Here is a 20,305-nt window from a genome sequence, read left to right on the forward strand (position 1 = left end):
GCGCCGCGCAACTCCCGGGAGCGGCGAGAGCGCTCGGGTTTGTCACTTTAAAGAGGGAGCGGGAGGGCGAGCGCGAGGGAGCGCGCGGCAGGCTCCTGGGAGCGTGCCCGGACTGCGGCGCAGCTCGCGACTGCCGCCCCGGCCCGGCCGAGCCCCCGGCCCGCGCCGCGCTCCTCCCAGGCGGCCGCGGGGAGACACTGCAGGCGTGGCTCCGCCGGCGACGGCCGGGCTTGGCGCCGGTGCGTGCGCGCTGCGGGAGGCCGGCCGGGAGCCGGAGCCCAAGCCGGAGTCCAAGCCGGAGCCGGAGCTGGAGCGGCGGCCCCTCCGCGGAGCCCCCTCCGCGGAGCCGGGGTGAGTACGCGCCCTTCGCGCAGATGCACGCAGTGCCCCCTCCCAGCCCCGGGACCCCCGGGCTCCAAGCTCCCTTCTCGTCTGCACACCCGCGCCGCACTTGCACACGCAAGCCCGGCACAGCGCACGCCGGGCGCCCTTCCCCGGCCCGGCCACTCCATGCACTGCGCATCGCATCGTGCCCCGCACGCCCGCCCCGCGTGTGCACGTCCGCCCCGCGTGTGCAGACACGCGGCTCACCCGGTCATTTACACGCCTCCCCGGCGCCCGCGCTTCACGCACGCCCCTCACACACACAGCGCCCTGATTGTCCCCACTTTCCCGGCCCCGCCTCACACCCTCTTCCCGGCTCCCGGGTCAGCCCCCCATACTCCGGTCCCCACGTATCCTGGGGGTTACCGCGGCTGGGTTTTCAGGAAATGCCCCATGTCGCACCCCATTGCCAGGAAGCCCTGGGAGGCCAAGAGGATCCTCAGCCTCTGTCTGGTGTCACCAGCATGGGGGGGAGCTTTCCAGGGTCTCCCTGCCAACCTCTGATGCCACTGCTCTTTGGGAGAGGAAGCTTGCCCGTCTCAGGGCCTTGCGACTGTAGATTTGGGCTGAAGAAGGGGGAACTGGGTCCAAACATGGGGACCTGGAGCCAGGCCTGTGGGTGGAGGAGCCCTGAGCACGCCCTCCTAGTGACCCCTCTTTCATGGGCTGCAGAGGGACTGAGTGCCCCCTCCTCAGCCAGTGAGGCCACCCTTCCCCACAAAGAGCCTGGGAAACCTGCACCCTGGAATGTTAGCCTCTTCCCTGAGCCAGGGGGTGGGTGACAGGTTTGGAGAGCGGCAGGAGCTATGCATCCTACTAGAAATGGGGAAACTGAGGCTCAGAGAGGGCAGGAGACTCACCCAAATTAACACAGCCAGTCTGGAGAAGGGTCAAGACCCAAGCCCCTGGCCTCCCCACCCTGCAATCTGAAGCCTTTCCAAACAGCTTGGGAGAGAGGAGGCTCCCAGCCTGGGGTTCAACCTTGGACTCTGCCTCGTCAGCTCTGGTGACTATGGGCAAGTGTTTTCCTGCACCTCAGTTTTCTTACCAGTACAATGGGAAGAGTATCAGCCCCCTCAGAGGGCAGCTAAGAGGATTTGCCGAAATAACACCTGGCAAGTCCTTGGTACAGTGCTCAGCACATAGTAGGTGCCCAGTTAATGCCAGCTACCACCATCCTCACCAGTCTGTACTGTGGTTTTTGTGGGCTTTTGGGGGGATGGTAGCAGGATGTGGTTATTCCAGAAAGTGGGAGCACTTGAAAAGGATCTCAAAGCTAAAGCTCCTAAAGAGGCTCCCAGCCTGGAAGGTCGAGGGCTCCTCTGTACCACCCCCTGATCCTTCCCATTACCTGCTGGCCTCAGGGTGAGGATAGGGGGAGCCAAAACCTTGCTAGCCAGAGATGTGACATGGGGACACTAAGCAAGGAAATGGGGTGAGGGGGAGCAGAGACGTGGGGACCCTCTCCCCCGCAGAGGCACCCAATTCCTGGAAAGCCATTCTTGATAAGCCCAGGAGGAGGCTTCGACTGTGGTCAGATTCCAGTAAGGCCTGTGGCAGTTCTTCCCACCCATCTCCACCCCCGAAAGGCCTGGTCAGGAGGTGGCATGGTGGCCAAGAGCCCAGGCCCAGATCCATTGTACCCTGGAGTCAATCCCAGTGTTGCTACTCACATGCTGAGTGACTCCATCCCTGGCTTCCTAATCTGTAAAAGGGGGATCCGTTTATCCATTCAGTCATCAGGTCTATGTCCTGTTCACACTACGAGCCAGGCACTACACTAGGCATTTAGCATGAATTATGTCTAATTCTTTACAGCAATAGGTACGTATTGCCGGGTAGGTATGGTTAAGCCAGCATTTGAACCCAGAGCTGTTTTCAATGAGCAAGCGCCATGCAATTTAGGGTTTGGGGGTTTGGGGCCAGAATGAATAGATGGGGTGAGGAAGGGTGCCAGGAAGGGGCTCAGATGAAGGTTTGGGGCAGCTCTGACCCACCCCTGCTGTGCCCCATTTCCTGTGTGTCAGAAACGCAGGGAAGCTCTGGTCAGAGGCTGCCCTGGCCTCGGATGTGCCTCGTCAGCATCCTGTTCCAAGCTGAAGCTGCAGCCCCTCTACCTGGCAAACCTCCAGGCTGCCAGTGGGAGTCTGCTGAGGTTGTCAGTACTGGGTGAGGTGGAGTCAGGGGATCTCAGGGATAGTAAGTAAAGCCATTTAAAAAGGGCGCTTGCTGCAGAGCCAGACCTGGCTCGGTCTCAGCTCTCCACTTACTGGCTGGGTGACCCTGGGCAAATTCACTGCCCTTCCCTGAGCCTCACTTTCCTCCTCTGTGGAGTGGGGATAATAACAGGATTTGCCCCCTAGGGGTCTTGGGCGAGGCCATGGAGAAGACGTATGTGAAGTCCTTTGCACAGGGGCTGTGGCTACTAACAGAAGAGGCTCTGGATGGGGTGGCAGGCCCAGCTCTACCACTGCTGGCTGTGTGGCTTTGGGCAAGTCACTTAACCTTTCTGAACCTTCCCTAGCTCATCCAAAAGCCTGCTTACCAGGCTCATGAATAGAGATGCTTCCAGGGGCCAGCAGGTTCTGGAAGTGAATGGAAGGGTAGGAGGTGCCAGGCCGGAAGAGCAGATGCCCTGTCTGAGGGTCGGAGCCTACTCAGCTCCATCTCTGGCTATTTGGTGGGGGGGTGGGGTGGGCAGGGTATACAGACCCACTGTTCCCAAATCTTACTTTTAACGGGAAGCTGGAAATCGATCCTTTTTCTTTTTTTTTTTTGCGGTACGTGGGCCTCTCACTGTTGTGGCCTCTCCCGTTGCGGAGCACAGGCTCCGGACGTGCAGGTCCAGTGGCCATGGCTCACGGGCCCAGCTGCTCCACGGCACGTGGGATCTTCCCGGACCGGGGCACGAACCCACGTCCCCTGCATCGGCAGGCAGACTCCCAACCACTGCGCCACCAGGGAAGCCCCCCCCTTTTTTTTTAAGAAATCCATTTTTTAATGGGAAATTTCCCAATTTTTAAATGTTGGTAACTCACTTTAAGACAAATATAACACATCTGTAGGCTGGCAGTGCTGCCCACACAATTCCACTGCTCAAAGTAGGGGTTCAGCGGCCTTTTGGACCATTGCCAGGCGAGTGAGCACAGCAGCTAAGATTTGCCAAAAAGCTACACTGCACTTCTCATTCCTCCCTCCTGACACCCTGATAAGGCCATCCTAAGCCCCATTTTACAGAGGGGGCAGATCTGGGGTTCAGAGCTGTGCTCAGGCTGCCGCCCCATCCCAGGAACCTCGACGTCTCCCCCAAGTTCTCTCTTCCCTCCTCTCAGGCAGATGTGCTTTGGCTTCTCCCGTTCCCAGGGCACATGAGGGGAAGGGGAAAGATGGGCAGTGTGGGAGTCTGGGGTCTGAGCTGGACCAGCCTTGGAGAGATGGGAGCCCCTCGACAGCCAGAGGTCTAATACAGCAGATACGGGGTTCTGTCCCCAACCACAGGAACTTGCCGCAGGGGTGTACCCAGCCCACCCCCTCTAGTCTGCTGCTGGCATGGGCTGTCCCCGTGCAGGAAGTCAGCCTGTGCCAGAGAAGCAGGAAAGAAAGCTGATGGCATGATCAGATTCCCAGCAAGGCAGAGGCAGACTGGGACATGTGTGTTCATGTTAACATGTGTGTTTTGGTGTATCCAGACTCCCTTCTGCTACAAAGTAGGGCCACCTTGGGCTTGTACACGGTGCCTAATTTGGCCTGCGGGTTCTCAGGCAACTTTTTTTTTTTTTTTTTTTGCGGTATGCGGGCCTCTCACTGTTGTGGCCTCTCCCGTTGTGGAGCACAGGCTCCGGACACGCAGGCTCAGCGGCCATGGCTCAGGGGCCCAGCTGCTCCACGGCATGTGGGATCTTCCCAGACCGGGGCACGAACCCGTGTCCCCTGCATTGGCAGGCGGACTCCCAACCACTGCGCCACCAGGGAAGCCCCTCTCAGGCAACTTTTGAAACCATATGCCCCACTGCAGTAAGGCACAGGGGTTAGGGAGTGTGGAACCACATGGCCTGGGTTGAACAGTTTCTTAGCTGTGTAGCCTGGGACCAATGACTTTACCTCCTTGCCTCATGACTTTCATCTGCAAACCAGAGATAGTAATAGCACCTACCTCAAGGGGCTGTTAGAGGTAGGTAATATATGAGATAATATACATGCAAAGTGCTTAGGGCTTGGGTGTAAGGGGTGCTTAGCAAAGTCCTTTTCATGATCTCCAGCCCAGGTCCCAGCAGTGAGCTTCCACTTGAATTGGCATGGGTGAAGCCGGTCCAGGTTAGCACCTCCTTCCCATCACCATGACAACCCACATCTCACTGTGGGAGTGGGGGCATCATCAGGGGAGCTGGGAGCAAGGAGCTGTCTGTGCACCTGGCAGGGCTTTGCCCCAGGGCCCTGTTCCGCCCTGCTTGTCGAGGCCTCCTGTCCTGGGACCTACGGCACTCTCACATGTGCTGGATAACCCTGTCTGGATCAAGGCACCCCAGCTTCTTGACTCCAGAGCTACAAACTGGGGAGAACCCCAGGATTCTAGAAAATGCTCACCCCCCGATTTGACCCCAGTCCCAAAGGGAGCCCACACAATCCTTCGAGGAGTTGCAAACGGGCTAGCCACCACCCAGGACCCTTTTCCTCTCTAACCAGTGGTGTTTACATTTTTTGTGAGTTGGTTGCAACATTTAAAAATTAAGAAACTGCACGTTAAAAAATACCGGTATCTGGCTTTTCAGAAGATCCAGCCAGGCTGGACTGGCGTTCCCGCGGGAACAGAGAAGCAGTTGCCCTTGGGTGGACGAACACTCTGCAGGTCTCCCCCGCCACTGCCCCGTGTACCCCATCTTACCTGTTTATAACCACCTCTCTGAACCACGAGGGAACGCAGAGGTTAGGGTGGGGGCCATCCTGTCCTCCGTGTCCCTTGAGCTGAGATCCATACAACTCATCCTAGCCTCCCTTTTTCAACCTCCTGCTCCATTTAGAACATGTCTGGGAGCCAGTTTACTTCTTAGCAACAACAATCATAAAACCATAAGCAGTTGCCTGGGCAGGTAATGGCTTGTATGAGCTTCTAGACCTTTCTAGAACAACTTAAACCTTCAAACCTCTCAAACCTTCAGTGGTTCATAAAACTTGGGACGGGAGGGTGGGGAGGAAACCATCCCAAGCAGAGAAAGAACTGATAATAGAATATTGTAAAAATGCAGCATTTCGGGTCCAATTTAAACAAAAGCATTTGAAGTCAGCCTTAGGGAACACCCTGAGGGGCCGCTCTAAGGAGTAACAGAGTTGCTGCTGGTCAGCCTGTTGTTGGTAGGACGGAAGTGAAGCAGGGTTGCCAGATTTAGCAAATACAAATACGGGATGCCAGCAACTTTTGAGCTTCAGATAAACAGTGAATAATATTTTAGTATAAGCACGTCCCATGCGATATTTGGACATACTTCTACTAAAAACGAATCAGAAATTCACATTTCACTGGGTGTCTTGTGTTTTTGCGTTTGGCAACCCTGAAATGAGGTCTCAGAGTACTTGAAAAGAGCTTTAAACACCATTTTTTTAAAATGCTGTTTTAGGGACTTCCCTGATGGTCCAGTGGTTAGGACTCCGCACTTCCACTGCGGAGGGCTCAGGTTCGATCCTTGGTCGGAGAACTAAGATCCTGCATGCCACGCAGCACGGCCAAAAAATAAAAATGAAAGAATTAAAAAAAACACTACTTTTGCCCAGGCCCCCTCAACCTGAGTGTGAGCTGGATGATGGGCACCTGGGCCATGGTGGGGGGGTTGATGACCCTCTGAAGCCCCCTCCACTGACTCTCCTCTCCCTTCCAGTCTCAGCCCCTGCGGTGGACGTCATGGCCGTGGATGTGGCAGAATACCACCTGAGCGGTGAGTCCCCGCGGCAAACGTGCCATCTCACAGGACCCTCCCACTGGGCCTGGGGGGGGGATGTCAGTGGGACACCAGTAACGGCCCTGTTTTACTGGTAAGGACTGTCAGTGAGTTGCCCAAGATCACACAGCCTTGGGGATGCCGGGTTGGGGCCAGTCTGAGGTCTCTTCGTCTTTCTGCTCTGGTGGAAGGACTTGAGGGGATCCCCCAGTAGGCCCATGTGCTGCTGCTCCCTAAGGTCGAGCCTGTCATGCTGAATCCACTCCCCTGGGGCCATTCCTGGAGCCAAAGGCGAGGAAACCCAGGAAGGTCGATGTTAGATCCACAGGACATTAAACTCAGAGGTCGCCTAGTCCAGGGATGGCAGCTCCCACCTTGTCCTCGTGTGTGCCCCTGCAGGCACTGAGCTTGGGACCGGCCTCAAGACACCAGACACACTCCAGCTGACGATGGATGGTGTCAGAACTGAAGTACACTCGCCATCTTTTCTCCTTATGTTCCCCTCCCCATTTACAGATGGGAGAAGGCAGGCTCAGCAAAGGAAAGGGACAGTGACTAAGTAAGTAACAGGGTCAGGACATGGACCCAGGTCTCCTGACTCCCAGGCCGGTGCTCCCCATCACTCCAGCTCCTCCCCTAGCTCAGACCCTAGCCAGCCCTGGGCTGAGCTGAAGGACATACAAGGGGGAACCACCTTTCCCAACCCACAGCCAGGAATTTTCACTTTTCACCTACAGGCTCACAGGTCTTGGTCCAGGCCCTGGCGTGGCCATCAGTAAGTGATGAAACCTCTCTGAGCCTCCACTTACTCATCTGTAAAATGGGGACAATGCAGCCTGCCTCAGGGACTGCTGGGAAGGTTCAACGAACGAGCATGTGTGAAGTGCCCAACAGTTTGAACACAGCTCTCCCCGACCTCCGGGCCTTTGCACATGCTGTTCCCTTCCCCTGGGGTACTTACTGCCTCTACCTGGCTAAGGCCTTGAGACTGGTGTGGAGATTTTGAGCACAGATCTGGAGCCAGATTGTCTGGCAGCGAATAGCTCCTCTATCTCTCAGCTTCATCGTCTGTAAAATGGGGATAATAATAGAACCTTCCTCACAGGGTGGTTCTGAGGACTCAGTGGGTTGGTATACATGAAGTGTTTGGAATAGAGCCTGGCGAATAGAAAATAGTAAGGGAACAATTATTACTAAGATTCCTCCTTCCTCATTTCTGGTCTCAGCGCAGACCTCACTTCCCTGGGGAATTCTTCTCATACCTTCCAGAGGCTGGTATGCAATAAAATGAGTAAATAAATGAGCAAATAAATGAGCATTAACTGTCATCATTTCATGTCAGCTTGCTGGGGTTTTTCCTTTCGTGTCCCTGGCCCTGCCCTCCTTTTATGCCAGCCAGGGTGCTGGCTTCAGGCCCTCAGCCCCCGGATCCTCACTCTCAGGGGAGCCTGGTGCTGCTTTGCCACTTTGCCGTGCCCATCGCCTATGTGGACTCTGTGCCCGGGCCCTGGCCCGCCCCCTGGCAGCACCCAAGCCCCCGTGAGCTGGCTGGGGCTGTGTGTGTGTCTAGGTGGGAGCCCCCCGCACATGCACTTCACTCTCCAGGCACCAGGTATGTTCCCATCCCATCCCCTATTCGCCAGACTCCCCGGACTTCCTGAGAGCCTGGCCAGGTCTTGGCCCTGGGCCCCCGGTAGCTCTTTGTTGTGGTTTTATTTATCCCACAAATTACATTCTCGCAACAGAAGTCAGGAGTAAACAGGTTTGCTCACTGTCCGTCCATCTGCATCTCTGGCTCTTCCCATTCCTCCCTGGTCCGCCCAGCCCTTGCCCATACGCTGCGTGATTTTTACATCAAAATCATGTGCTTATACCGTGTTGGGATTTTTTTTTTTTTCCTCTTAACAATGCCTGAAATGATTCTCTGCATTGCCACAGTGACATCCTGATGACCTCAACTGTCATTCTCAAAGCCCAGTGACAGCCCCTCCTGAGACAGCACCACCGGCACCCTTGCTCGGACCTGCAGGCTGTTTCCAGATTTCTGCTGTTATAAATACAGACTCGATGACTCACTCCAGACATAAAACTTGTTGGGATTTTTCCCTTAGAATCAATTCCTTCGGGGTAGAACCACTGGATGGGGATGTTTTTGGTGTCATCTCCTCTTTCTGGATGAGGAGACTGGAGCCAGGGAGGTGAGGTGGCCTCAGGGAGCCAAGGCACCTGCACCACGCTCTCCATTTCTCACCCGTGGCCTTGAGCCCATAGATTTTGGGTTGGCCAAAAAGTTCGTTCGGGTTTGAAAACCCGAACGAACTTTTTGGCCAACCCAATACATGTGTTCTTTAACTGCTATCAGCCTCAGTTCTCCTCTAGAAAGTGGAGGTAGGGAACTCGTAGGGTGCTAAGTGCTGCGTGAATGCCAGGGCTGAAGGGTGGGCCCTGCCCTTCTCTGGGGTGAGCAAGTATTGTAGACTCTGGCTGGAGCTGGCTGGGCTCAGCAGAGCAGGGCCCGGCTGGGGCCTCCCACTGCTGGATGATTCCTCCCCACGCAGGCTTTGGGGAGCAGTGGCAGTGGCCCCTCCATCCCCAAATGCCCCCTTCCCTCTCTCTCACTGGGTGCTCTGAACGCTCTGAGCTTTGCACACCTCCCTCTTCCTTCCCTAAACGCCTGGTGCCTGGCGCCTTGGCCGGCACACTTCGTGCTACTCCTGCATATCCCAGCTTAGGCGTCCCTCTTTGGGAAGCCCTCCTGGGCTGTTCTCATCACGACCCCCATCACTCTTTTGTCCATTTATCTGCCCACCCCACCCCCTAGACTATGAGCCACTTATTATGGACAGGGACTGGGCCTGGGGCTGACCCGCTCTGCAGGGTGCACACACACAGTAGGTGCTCAGTGGCTGTGTGATGAGAAATCTCCACCCCTGAAACACCCTCCCCACATCTCTCTGCCCTGCTGCTAGGGAACCGTGCTGGGTGGAGGCCGGGTGGGGCAGTGGTTTTTACCCCTGCTTGCTCTGGAGTCTGGCTGCCAGTGTTGGGATCCCAGGGCCACCCCTTCTTGACTCTGTGACCTTGGGCAAGTTCTTGTGTGTCTCAGTTTCCCCATTTGAATCGAGTATAGAGGCCACACTGAGGACGGTTTAGAGAATTGTATTTGCCAACAGTGAGAGCTTCTGCAACACGAATCCTGCTGTCTCATTGGCTTCTTTTGGGAATGCAGGGCCAGGTTTCCCAGAAGAGTGACTTAACATCTATGGTTCTGCCGTGGGCCAAGCTCTGTGCTAGGTGAGGACTTACCCAGCACAGTTGAGGGGGTAGTGAATTACTGTTTGGGGACAGTGAGGCTCAGATAAGTGAGGTGATTAAAACATCAGTGGACAGAAAGCATTTGAGCATCTGGATTTGTCCCCAAGCCCTGCCCAGCCTACAGCCACCTCTCACGTCTGGCTGAGTTTTTTGTTTGTTTGGTTTTTGGTTTTTGGTAACAGCTTTATCAAGATAAAACTCACATGCCATAAATTCACTCACTTAAAGTGTACAGTTCAGTGGGCTTCAGTATATTGTGCAACCATCAGCACAAGCAACTTTTAGAATATATTCATCACCCCAAAAATAAACCCCATACTCCACATTTCCCCCTACTCCCCCCAACCCCTGGCAGCCCCTGAAATCACTAATCTACTTTCTGTCTGTATAGATTTGCCTCTTTTGGACATTTCATAGAAATAGAATCATACAACATATGGTCTTGGGGCACTGGCTTCTTTCACTTAGCTTGATGTTTTCAAGGTTCATCCATGTTATAACATGTATCATTTCATTCCTTTTTATTGCTGAATAATATTCCATTGTATGGATGTACTACATTTTATTTTCCCATTCATCAGTTGATGGACATTGGATTGTTTTAGATGAGGTCTGAGGCAAAAAGGGGGTCATTTCTTTTTCTCCCCCAAGTTCCCTTCCACTTTCCTCAGATCCCAAAAGGCTGCATTGATTATCTGGAAGCAGAAGTCCTCTGAAGGTAGAGAGAACTCAAAGAGGCAAGAAAAACCCCATCTGGGGCTTCCCTGGTGGCACAGTGTTTAAGAATCCGCTTGCCAATGCAGGGGACACGGGTTCGAGCCCTGGTCCGGGAAGATCCCACATGCCGCGGAGCAACTAAGCCCGTGTGCCACAACTACTGAGCCCACGTGCCTAGAGCCCACGCTCTAAAACAAGAGAAGCCACCACAATGAGAAGCCTGTGCACTGCAACGAAGAGTAGCCCCTGCTCACCTCAACTAGAGAAAAGCCCCTGTGCAGCAACAAAGACCCAGTGCAGCCAAAAATAAAATTAATTAATTAAAAAAAAAAACCCTACCTGTTTAAAGCCTAAGGAATTTTTAACCATTGTTCACAGCTCTTCATCTGCTCTACCCAAGTGTCGCTCCTGATAGGAATGTATGTTTTTGTGGCAAGGAGTTAAAAGCAGATATCAGAGGGTGTATAGCTTGTTCAACACTGGATCCCCAGCACCCAGCACAGAACCTGACATAGTAGACACTCAATAAATATTTTTTCAATGAATAAGCAAGTCAGTGCTGAACTACAGGCTTGCTGGGTGGGAATGTGTAACAACTGAGGGGTCCTAGTGCCCATTAAGGAGAGACTGCTCTGCTCTTGTCTTGCAGTCATCAAGAGCCCCCCTGACTGGGAAGTGGGTGTCTATGCTGCCGGGGCCCTGGCACTGCTGGGAATTGCAGCTGTGAGCCTGTGGAAGCTCTGGACGTCAGGGAGCTTCCCCAGCCCCTCCCCGTTCCCAAACTACGACTACAGGTACCTTCAGCAGAAGTATGGTGAGAACTACGCAGAGGCCCGGCAGAAGGTGAGGCTTCTGTTCTCATGGGTGCACACTGGACTGTACACCCCACGCCCCAACTGTCCACTCTCAGGACTGGCCCCCACTCCCTCCCCCCTCACTCCCTCCTGGTTAATTTCCTCCTGCGAACAGGGACCCTTGTCCTCCTCCGCATCTCCAACATAGCCCAGTGCTAGGTAATCCATGAATACTTGGCGAATGAATGAATGCTTTCAATTTAAAACACCATCCTGTGAAAAATACAGGAAAATATAAGAAGAAAAACCTCCCCAAATGTCACCACCCAGAGGCAAGCAACTGTGAATTGTCTTCAAACTATTAACATTTTGATTTATTTCTTTCCAATATTTTAAGTCTAGGCCCCTCCCCCCAGTCTTTTTTTCCATGCATAGTTTTTACACAATGGGTGTCATCTCTACATAGAATTTTATACCCTACCCTTTTCATCTCACTTAAAACGGAAGTACTTTCTCATATTGTTGATTGTAAACATTATTTTAATGGCTGCCTAAGATTCCTTTTTATGTTTGTGCCATGGTTTACTAAATGCCACTATAAATAATGCAGTAAGTGGTTTACATGTAAAACTTTGTCTTCATTTGGGATTACATACTTTGAATGAATGCCCAGATGTGAAATTACTGTATCAGGGAGTATAAACATTTTTAGGGCTTTCTATATATTGCTAAATGCTTCATCACTTAACACTGGCAGAGAATTTTTCTAACATGATGTAGAGTTCCAGAGAGCACAGCCAGAATCTGTTACCAGATAAAGGTCCCACATGCTCGCTCATTTGGGGTTTTGGAAGGAATTATCTCTTGCTCAGTTGGAGGGACTGTAAATTGGAACAACTTTTCCAAAGAGCATTTTGGAAACATGTATCAAAAGCTTTCAAAAGGACTATGTCCTCAGGACTTCCCTAGTGGCACAGTGGTTAAGAATCCGCCTGCCAGTGCAGGGGACACGGGTTCAATCCCTAGTCTGGGAAGATCCCACGTGCCGCGGAACAACTAAGCCCGTGCGCCACAACTACTGCCTGTGCTCTAGAGCCTGAGAGCCACAACTACTGAGCCCATGTGCCACAACGACTGAAGCCACATGCCTAAAGCCCATACTCCACAACAAGAGAATCCACCGCGATGAGAAGCCCGCACACCGCAACGAAGAGTAACCCCAACTCGCAGCAACTAGAGAAAGCCCGTGCGCAGCAATGAAGACCCAACACAGTCAAAAATAAAAAATAAATAAAATAGATTTTTAAAAAAAAAGGACTATGTCCTCTAAGTCAAGATTTTAAGAAAGCTATTCAAGGGACTTACCTGGAGGTCCAGTGGTTAAGGCTCTGCACTTCCACTGCAGAGGGCACGGGTTCGTTCCCTAGTTAGGGAGCTAGGATCCCGCATGCCATGCAGCGCGGCCAAAAAAAAAGGAAAGCTATTCAATGCTGCATTGTTTATATTTGTGAAACATTAAAAACAATATAAATGTCCAACAGTAGGGGAATAGTAAAATAAACTATGGCGATCCACTCAATGGCAAATTAAGGGGACCATTAAAAATTATGGTAATGAAGACTATGTACCAACATGGGAGATGCTTACTGTACAAAGGTTTTTGTTTTCTCAAATCCCAAGGTCAACTGAGAGAAAAGAAAAATTTGAATATTAGAGTTAGTGTTATCCAACATGAAAACTTTCTCATGTGGTAGACATTTTTGTAAACTTCCTTTGAGGCTGCTCTGTCATGTATTGAGTATCTGCACTCTAGTTTTCTTACCCGTTCCCCTTCTGCTGGACACTTAGATTGCTAACTACTTTTCCTTTGTATAAACATCACTGCAGTGAACATCTTTATGTATGAAACTCAGTCCATATAAATAAACATTTTGAGAAAAAGCTCTCTTACCTCCTGGTTAGGGGAGAGAAAACTGACATGAAATAACAATAAAGAAGGACCTTCCTAAGGAAGGCATGCCCTGTTTTTGTGAAAGGGGAACTTGGAGGTGCCTTGCATGAACAGGGCTTACCGTATCTCTTTGCTGTCTCTTCAATACCATGCCTATTGCCCTTTCGATGCTCCCATGTCCCTTTTTCTCACCCACAGAGAGTGCCTGCCTGGAACGCCCAGCGGGCCAGCAGTAGGGGGCCACCCAGTCGCAAAGGCAGCCTCAGCATTGAGGACACCTTTGAGAGCATCAGTGAGCTGGGACCCCTGGAGCTGATGGGCCGTGAGCTGGACCTGGCCCCCTACGGGACCCTCCGAAAATCCCAGTCGGCCGACTCCCTGGATTCCATCTCCTCCGTGAGCAACACCTTCGGGCAGGACTTCACGCTGGGCCAGGTGGAGGTGAGCATGGACTACGATGCCGCCTCCCACACCCTCCACGTGGCTGTGCTGCAGGGCAAGGACCTCCTGGAGCGGGAGGAAGCCAGCTTCGAGTCCTGCTTCATGCGCGTCAGCCTGCTGCCGGACGAGCAGATCGTGGGCATTTCCCGGGTAAGTGGGGGCCGGGAGGGCGGGGCAGCCATGTGCCCCGGGCTGTCACGAGTCCTGCCCAGGCAGGCAGGGGGGCAGGGCCAGGCAGAATCTGAGGAGGGCGCTACAGAGATGATTTGGATGCTGATCCCAGAGCGGAAGGTGCTGGCTCTAGGGAAGACGGAACTGGGAGTTTGGTGCCTCCACCTGCAGGCTCCCATTGTGTGCAGTTCTCAGCAGTCCTGCCACACGAATGCAGTGTGTGTGGTAATTGTCCATTTGTCAATTGTGTCAACTTGGGGACCTGGCAGGGAAGGGATGACAAGCTCATGTTGGCTAATTTGGGGACAGCTTAATAACAGGACTGTTATAATGCTGTGTGTGGGGCGACCTCAGGGATGGCGTGGTACCCTGGCCTGAGGGGATGAGGGGAACGCGAGGTTACCTAGAGACCAGTGTGTGCAGAGGGCCACCTCGATAGGCGCTGTGCCCTTTGGTCCAGAGGCGCCATCTGCTCGCAGCGATCCTGCAGAGAAGGACCTGGAGGAATAAGCACCCCGACCTCCCTCCAACCTCTGGTTTCCCTCCAGTGATCCCTACTGGCTGACCCCACCGGAAGCCAGAGGCCTAGGGAGCCTGTTGATGCAGCCCATGGAGGTCAGCCCCTGGGGCCGAAAGCAGGGGGGACGGTGCAGAATAAGACAGGAGGGGCAAGGAGAGGGACCCAGCACACCCCCCAGGATACCCCTCCATGATCCGCCCCCCTTGCTGAGAGAGAGAGGGGTCTACGTGAGACACCCTGCTGCCCAGCACCCGCGTGCGAGGTCAGCCCAGCACGGGCTCTGACCAGAGCAGGAGGATCCTGAGGTCAAGTGGCTCTGGCTCCTCAGAGACCCACCCGTGTCCAGTCCTGTTTCCTATGCTGAAATTGGCTGCTCCTCAGAGGTGGAGACTGTCATTCCTTTCCTGCCCCACCCTGCCGCCCTCACTCTAGGAGGGTCTAGAACCAACCACCAGGGCGTATGTAGGGCCGAGAAGGGGAGGCCAGCTTCAGAGAGGCAGTCCAGTGGGTGATTAGGAGCAGGACCCTGGAGCCTGACTGCCTGGGTTCAAATCCTGGTTCCCTACTTCCTAGAAGTATGACCTTGGGTGAGTCACTTAAGCACTCTGTGACTCAGTTTTCCCATATGTCAAGTCAGCATCATAGTGCTTCAGGAAATTCAGAGTCCTGACCCCAGTCCTTGGTAAGCGCTCAATGGATTGTCGTCTGTCAGGACCATGAAGGGCTCCTGTTGAGCCCAGATCCACGCTGCCCGTGCCCTCAGCTGCCTGGAGGACCTGGGCGGTTCTGGACGCATCCCTTGAGGCAGCATGTTGACAGCAGCCACCACGGCCTGATGTATGCTGAGAACGTGGTTCACAGAGCCCAACACATCTGTGACCCTCTCATTAGCCCCAGTGATGGGGGATGGATTGAGGGCATCTTACAGATGAAGAAACTGAGGCTCAGGAAAGTGCTTTGCCCACGACAACCCCAGCAAGTGAGCAGGAGCTCCAGGACTCCACCCCAGGGGTCTCCACATGCTCATAAAGTGCAACGTACAGGGCTTCCCTGGTGGCGCAGTGGTTGAGAGTCCGCCTGCCAATGCAGGGGACACGGGTTCGTGCCCCGGTCTGGGAGGATCCCACATGCCATGGAGTGGCTGGGCCCGTGGGCCATGGCCGCTGAGCCTGCGCGTCCGGAGCCTGTGCTCCGCAACGGGAGAGGCCACAGCTGTGAGAGGCCCGCGTACCGCAAAAAAAAAAAAAAAAAAAAAGTGCAACGTACAGAGAATGGATCATCAGGGGGCCTGCGCTCCTATGGGCAGGGGACAGTCAAGGGGCTAATTTGGCCAGAGGAAGGAATTTATGGACAAAGATGGTGAAAAGCCTGAATGTCAGGGTCAGGATCAGGAGGTGGGCTTTATCCCATGAAGGAAGGGTCGCCCTTGGTTCTCAAGCAGGTGATTGGGTAGGGGATGTAGCTCCCAGGGCGCAGGGTAAGAAGAGGCTTCTCCAGCCCAGACAGTGACCGAAGATCGCGGCTCAGGGGAGGTGCCGACAGATTTATTCCCAAGAATGCAGGCTTCTTAGCATCACAGCCCAGCCAATCCCAGTGAGTGGGTGGCTGCCCCCAGGTTGGGCAGCCCCCCGGCATCAGGCGAGCTGCCAGGGATGAGATCTCCTCTCTTAAAATATCGCCAGGCAGTGACCAAAGCAGCCCCCCACGGAAGGGGGATCAGTGCCCACAAGTGCACCTTCCCAGAGGGCCCGCCCATGGCTTCCTGGGAAGAGGCCAGTGGCGCCCACCAGGCAGGACTAGGCTTAGAAACAGAATCTGCCCAGCCTTGCCTCGTCACTTCATTGGCCCATCCACCCCATAACGTTCAGAGTCCTAGGCCAGGCCCCATGCGGGATGGGACATCAGTGACTCTCAACTTCACAGACAGTTATCCCTACTCACTGCATGCCTGGCCCAGGGCTGGACTTGAACACGTGCAAGAAAGATGGCCAGCTCAGCCGGCACATTGCAAGGGTTCTGTGGACCCATGGGCACCGAGGATGGGAATTAGTTGGGGTCAGCTTGTGGAAGCTTCGAATGCCAGGCCACTAGATTGGCCACCACTGAGAAGAGGACAGGGGGCTTTTATATCATCAGGGCTGAGCCACCAAAGGAAGGATTGGCATTGCAGTGTGGGGACAACAGAACCAGGATGCTAGCCCGGGTCTCCGGACTCCCCATCCAGTGCTCACTCCCTACCATGGCCTCGCAGGCACCTGGCTTCCACCTCCTCCCCAGCTTTGGACCTCCTTCCACCGCTCTTTCTCTCTGCAGATCCAGAGGAACGCCTACTCCATCTTCTTCGACGAGAAGTTCTCCATCCCCCTGGACCCTGCAGCCCTGGAGGAGAAGAGCCTGCGGTTTTCCGTGTTTGGCATCGACGAAGATGAGCGGAATGTGAGCACAGGGGTGGTGGAGCTGAAGCTTTCTGTGCTTGACCTCCCGCTGCAGCCCTTCGGCGGCTGGCTCTACCTACAGGACCAGAACAAGGTAAGCCCGCCCACCTGCCTGTGCCTGAGGACGGCATCATACGTGTACACTTTAGAGGAGGGAAGCCACTGTCCTCGCAGCAGCCTGAACACCAACATCTTTAGGAGATTAGAGAAAGAGCTGAGCCACACTCAGGGAAACTCAGTTTACTGCATGCAGATGAAAGGCACCCTGACCACCGTTTACAGCCCTTCTACTGCTCCTACCACCAAACCTTTAGAAGCTCTACTCCTGTAGATCTTCTGTTAGGGAAGTACTCCTCTGGCCCTCAAGTGAGTTATTTCAGACAGAGGCCAAGCTGCAGTTTACCGTCGTAAATGTAGCAGTGCTTAGGGAGCATCACTGTTATTTAAGCAAATGATCTACTAATTCCAGTCCACCTGGACCTGTAAGTGCTACTACCAGAGAATGTTGTCTCTGGTCTGGAATGAGGGAACATAACTGCATTTTGTTGCTGCATTTGACAGGCAACCTCTGGCCTTCCTTCCCAGGCAGGACCCATACCCGGTACAAGGCAGGGATGGCGCTGTGGAGCGGGGGAGGGGTCCCTTTCTCGATCCCACCAGCCTGGTGCCCTGGTGTAAGGGGCCCCAAGAGCAGCAACTTCTCAGTGGAGAAGGAAGCTGCTGCCTTTCCCTGGGCCCCTCAAGTCCAGGGGCAGAAGCCCTCTGAGTCACCCGCCTGTCCTCCAGGCCGCCGACGCTGTGGGCGAGATCCTGCTGTCCCTCAGCTACCTCCCAACGGCCGAGCGCCTTACAGTGGTCGTGGTGAAAGCCAAGAATCTCATCTGGACCAACGACAAGACCACAGCGGGTGAGGCCCTCCTGGCTGCCTGGCTCCTTCGTGGGGCAGGTGGGAGCCGTGGCCCAGCTGCTAAGCCCTGGACACCTGGAGGCATCAGCAGGTGTAGGGCACAGTGCCAGGCCCCCCATCCCTGGCTTTGGCTGGGCTCAGGAGCCATGCACAGTGGGAAGATTAATCTAGCTGGGGAAACATGGGAACCACAGAGGCTGGCAGGGAGTCCCTGTGGGGGAGGGATGGGAGTCTGAGAGCAGGAGGCTGGGGCACTGGTATGAAAACAAGGTAGGCGTTTCCCAGAGGCTGGACTGCATCCCAGATCCCAAACGGGGACCAGGGCCACCGAGATGGTGTGGGTGCCAGGCAGGACCTGATGCGTCAGGTCTGCAGGAGCCTCAGCCCCGATTAACTGAAAACTGAGGGCTGCAGGAGGCTGACTGGGAGCCTGGGGGACCCGGGTCCAGGCCGGTGCAGCAAGGACACCCAGTGGGTAGTAAGTGATGAACAGACAGCGACTCGTTATTCCAGAGCTGCATGTCCTTGAGTCAGGCTCCACTGAGCGGGCACCGGGTGACTCGGGGCTGACATCTGCATTTGGGCCATTTATAGAATGAAAAGTGGTGGGTCTGCTGAGCTCCCCAGAGCCTCATGTGAGGGGAGCACTCGTGCGGGCTGGGGGGCTGGCTGCCTGAGTCCAAAGCCCAGCTCTTCTCCTGACTCGCGCGTGAGCTTCAGTTTTCTCATCTGTAAAATAGGAAGGCAATAAAGGACTGATGTCAGGACTGCAGGCGAGAGTGGCCAGTGAGCCGCTGTGACCGGGCAGGTCTATGCCAAGTGAGTGTAGCACCGGCTCTCACCCCCACCCCCCTCCCCGCCCACAGACCCCTTCGTCAAGGTGTACCTGCTGCAGGATGGGAGGAAAATGAGCAAAAAGAAGACGGCTGTGAAGAGGGACGACCCTAACCCAGTGTTCAATGAAGCCATGATCTTCTCAGTGCCAGCCATTGTGCTCCAGGTGAGGGGGGATGACGCAGGGCGGGGGGCCCTCTATCCCCTCCAGTCTATCTCCTCAGAGCTCCTGCAGGGTGTGATGGTTTGCCTTAAGGCATCACCTTTCTAGTCGAGAAGCGTGTATTGAGCACCTACTAGGTACCAGCCCTCTGGTGGGTGCTGGGGACACGGGCATTGCTTCCTTGGCGCTCACAAGGGACAGGCAGGAAAGTCTCCAGACAATCCCCATCCACTAAGAGCATGCCAGACCTTGGCAGTCAGGGGAGGCCTCTGCAGGTGGGGGTAGTAGCTAAGCTGAGATCTGTGGGAAGACAGTTGGTGCAAAGGACTAGGGATGAGCCAGGACTGACCCAACGCCCAGAGCTCTGGCCCTAAATCTCCCGAGGTTCTGCCTACAGAGGCCCTGTGGAGCTCCCCAGATGCCCCCTGGCCTTCAGCAGGCGATGTACCCCAGGGAGACCCCCTCCCAGCACAGATATCATAGGCCAAGGGTGGGAGGACTGCAGAGGATGTGCCCTGGGCCACAGAAGTGGCCTGGCTTGCATGCCTCAGAGGATGGGGAGCTCACCACCTTCCCTCACTCCCTCCTTCCATCCTTGGGCCTTCCTGACCACGTGAGAAAGTCCTTTTGTGCCTTGAGCCAAAACTTGTCCCTTGGCCCTGGGGCTATACAGAAACCCCCTAATCTCCCCTCTTAGGATAGCCGGTCTGAATTTGAAAGCCCAGAACTCTGCCACACTCTGGGTGTTCGTAATCCAGGCAGACATCTCAGCATCCCTGGTGGGTCCTGCCTTGCCACCCTCATGGGACAGGCCACCCATCTGCCCCCTGCTTCCCTGGGTGTTCATAGTGACACTACTCCTACGCCACAGCCTCCTAGGGCGAGACACTTCTTGGGACCGGAGGTGGGGGAAGGGGAGGGGGAGGGGGAGGGGAAGGAGAGAAGTCAGGCTGGGTTCCAGTTTCAGCTTCACCACTTTGATCTCAAGCAAGTTCTTTCCCTTCCTGTTATGAGTCCAACATACGATAATCTCAGGATTAACAACAGACATCTATAAGGCTCTGACTGTGTGCAGGCACTGTTCTAAGTGCTTTACACCTTTTAACTCATTTCGTTCCCAGAACAGGTGGGAACTATGATTATCACCATTTTACAGATGGGGAAACTGAGGTAGGAAGAGCCCAAGTCACTGCCCAAGGTCACGCAGCAAGGAAGTGGTGAGGCCAGCATTTGCATCTGGGCTGTGAGGTTAGACAGGTCAGAGGTGAGGATTCACGGGGCCGTGCCTGGCACCCCGCTGGGGCCTGGGGGCCATGCAGGACCTCTGGTACTGCCCCTGGTCCTAGCACCCATGTCACTTCCTCCCCAGGACCTGTCTCTCCGTGTGACGGTAGCTGAGAGCAGCAGTGATGGCCGTGGGGACAACGTGGGCCATGTCATCATTGGGCCGTCGGCCAGTGGCATGGGCACCACGCACTGGAACCAGATGCTGGCCACGCTGCGCAGGCCCGTGTCCATGTGGCACCCTGTCCGGCGAAACTAGCAGCCAGGGCAGGGCCCGGGTGGGCACCGGAGCCCGGCATGAACTCAGCTCCAGCACCCTTCTTTGTAGTCTGGCTGGAACCATGAACACTGGGGTCCCCTGGTGGAGTCCCCAAGAGCCATCTTGGTCCCTCTATCCAGGCTGCAGTGGAGGAACAGGCCTGGCTGGATGTCTAGGGACCCAGGGTTGTCTCCCACTGA

At 54.8% G+C, this 20,305-nt stretch overlaps 1 protein-coding gene across 2 annotated transcripts; it reads left to right on the forward strand.

The window, feature by feature from the left end:
• Positions 1-279: 279 nt before the first annotated feature.
• SYT12 (synaptotagmin 12) lies at positions 280-20,105 on the forward strand (the record flags this gene model as incomplete). 2 transcript variants are annotated; one of them, XM_081240780.1, is made up of 8 exons in its annotated part: positions 280-351; positions 6,255-6,311; positions 10,996-11,189; positions 13,290-13,682; positions 16,537-16,752; positions 17,445-17,565; positions 18,432-18,565; positions 19,932-20,105. In XM_081240780.1, the coding sequence occupies 7 exons, from the start codon at positions 6,278-6,280 to the stop codon at positions 20,103-20,105; spliced, it is 1,266 nt and encodes a 421-aa protein (XP_081096906.1). The 2 variants fall into 2 exon arrangements, with proteins under 2 accessions (XP_081096906.1, XP_081096905.1); XM_081240779.1 differs by lacking the exon at positions 280-351 and having other exon boundaries at positions 6,008-6,311.
• Positions 20,106-20,305: the final 200 nt, after the last annotated feature.

The sequence above is a fragment of the Mesoplodon bidens genome, assembly GCF_964165515.1.
Source record: "Mesoplodon bidens genome assembly, chromosome: 7".
NCBI classification, from domain to species: domain Eukaryota; kingdom Metazoa; phylum Chordata; class Mammalia; order Artiodactyla; family Ziphiidae; genus Mesoplodon; species Mesoplodon bidens.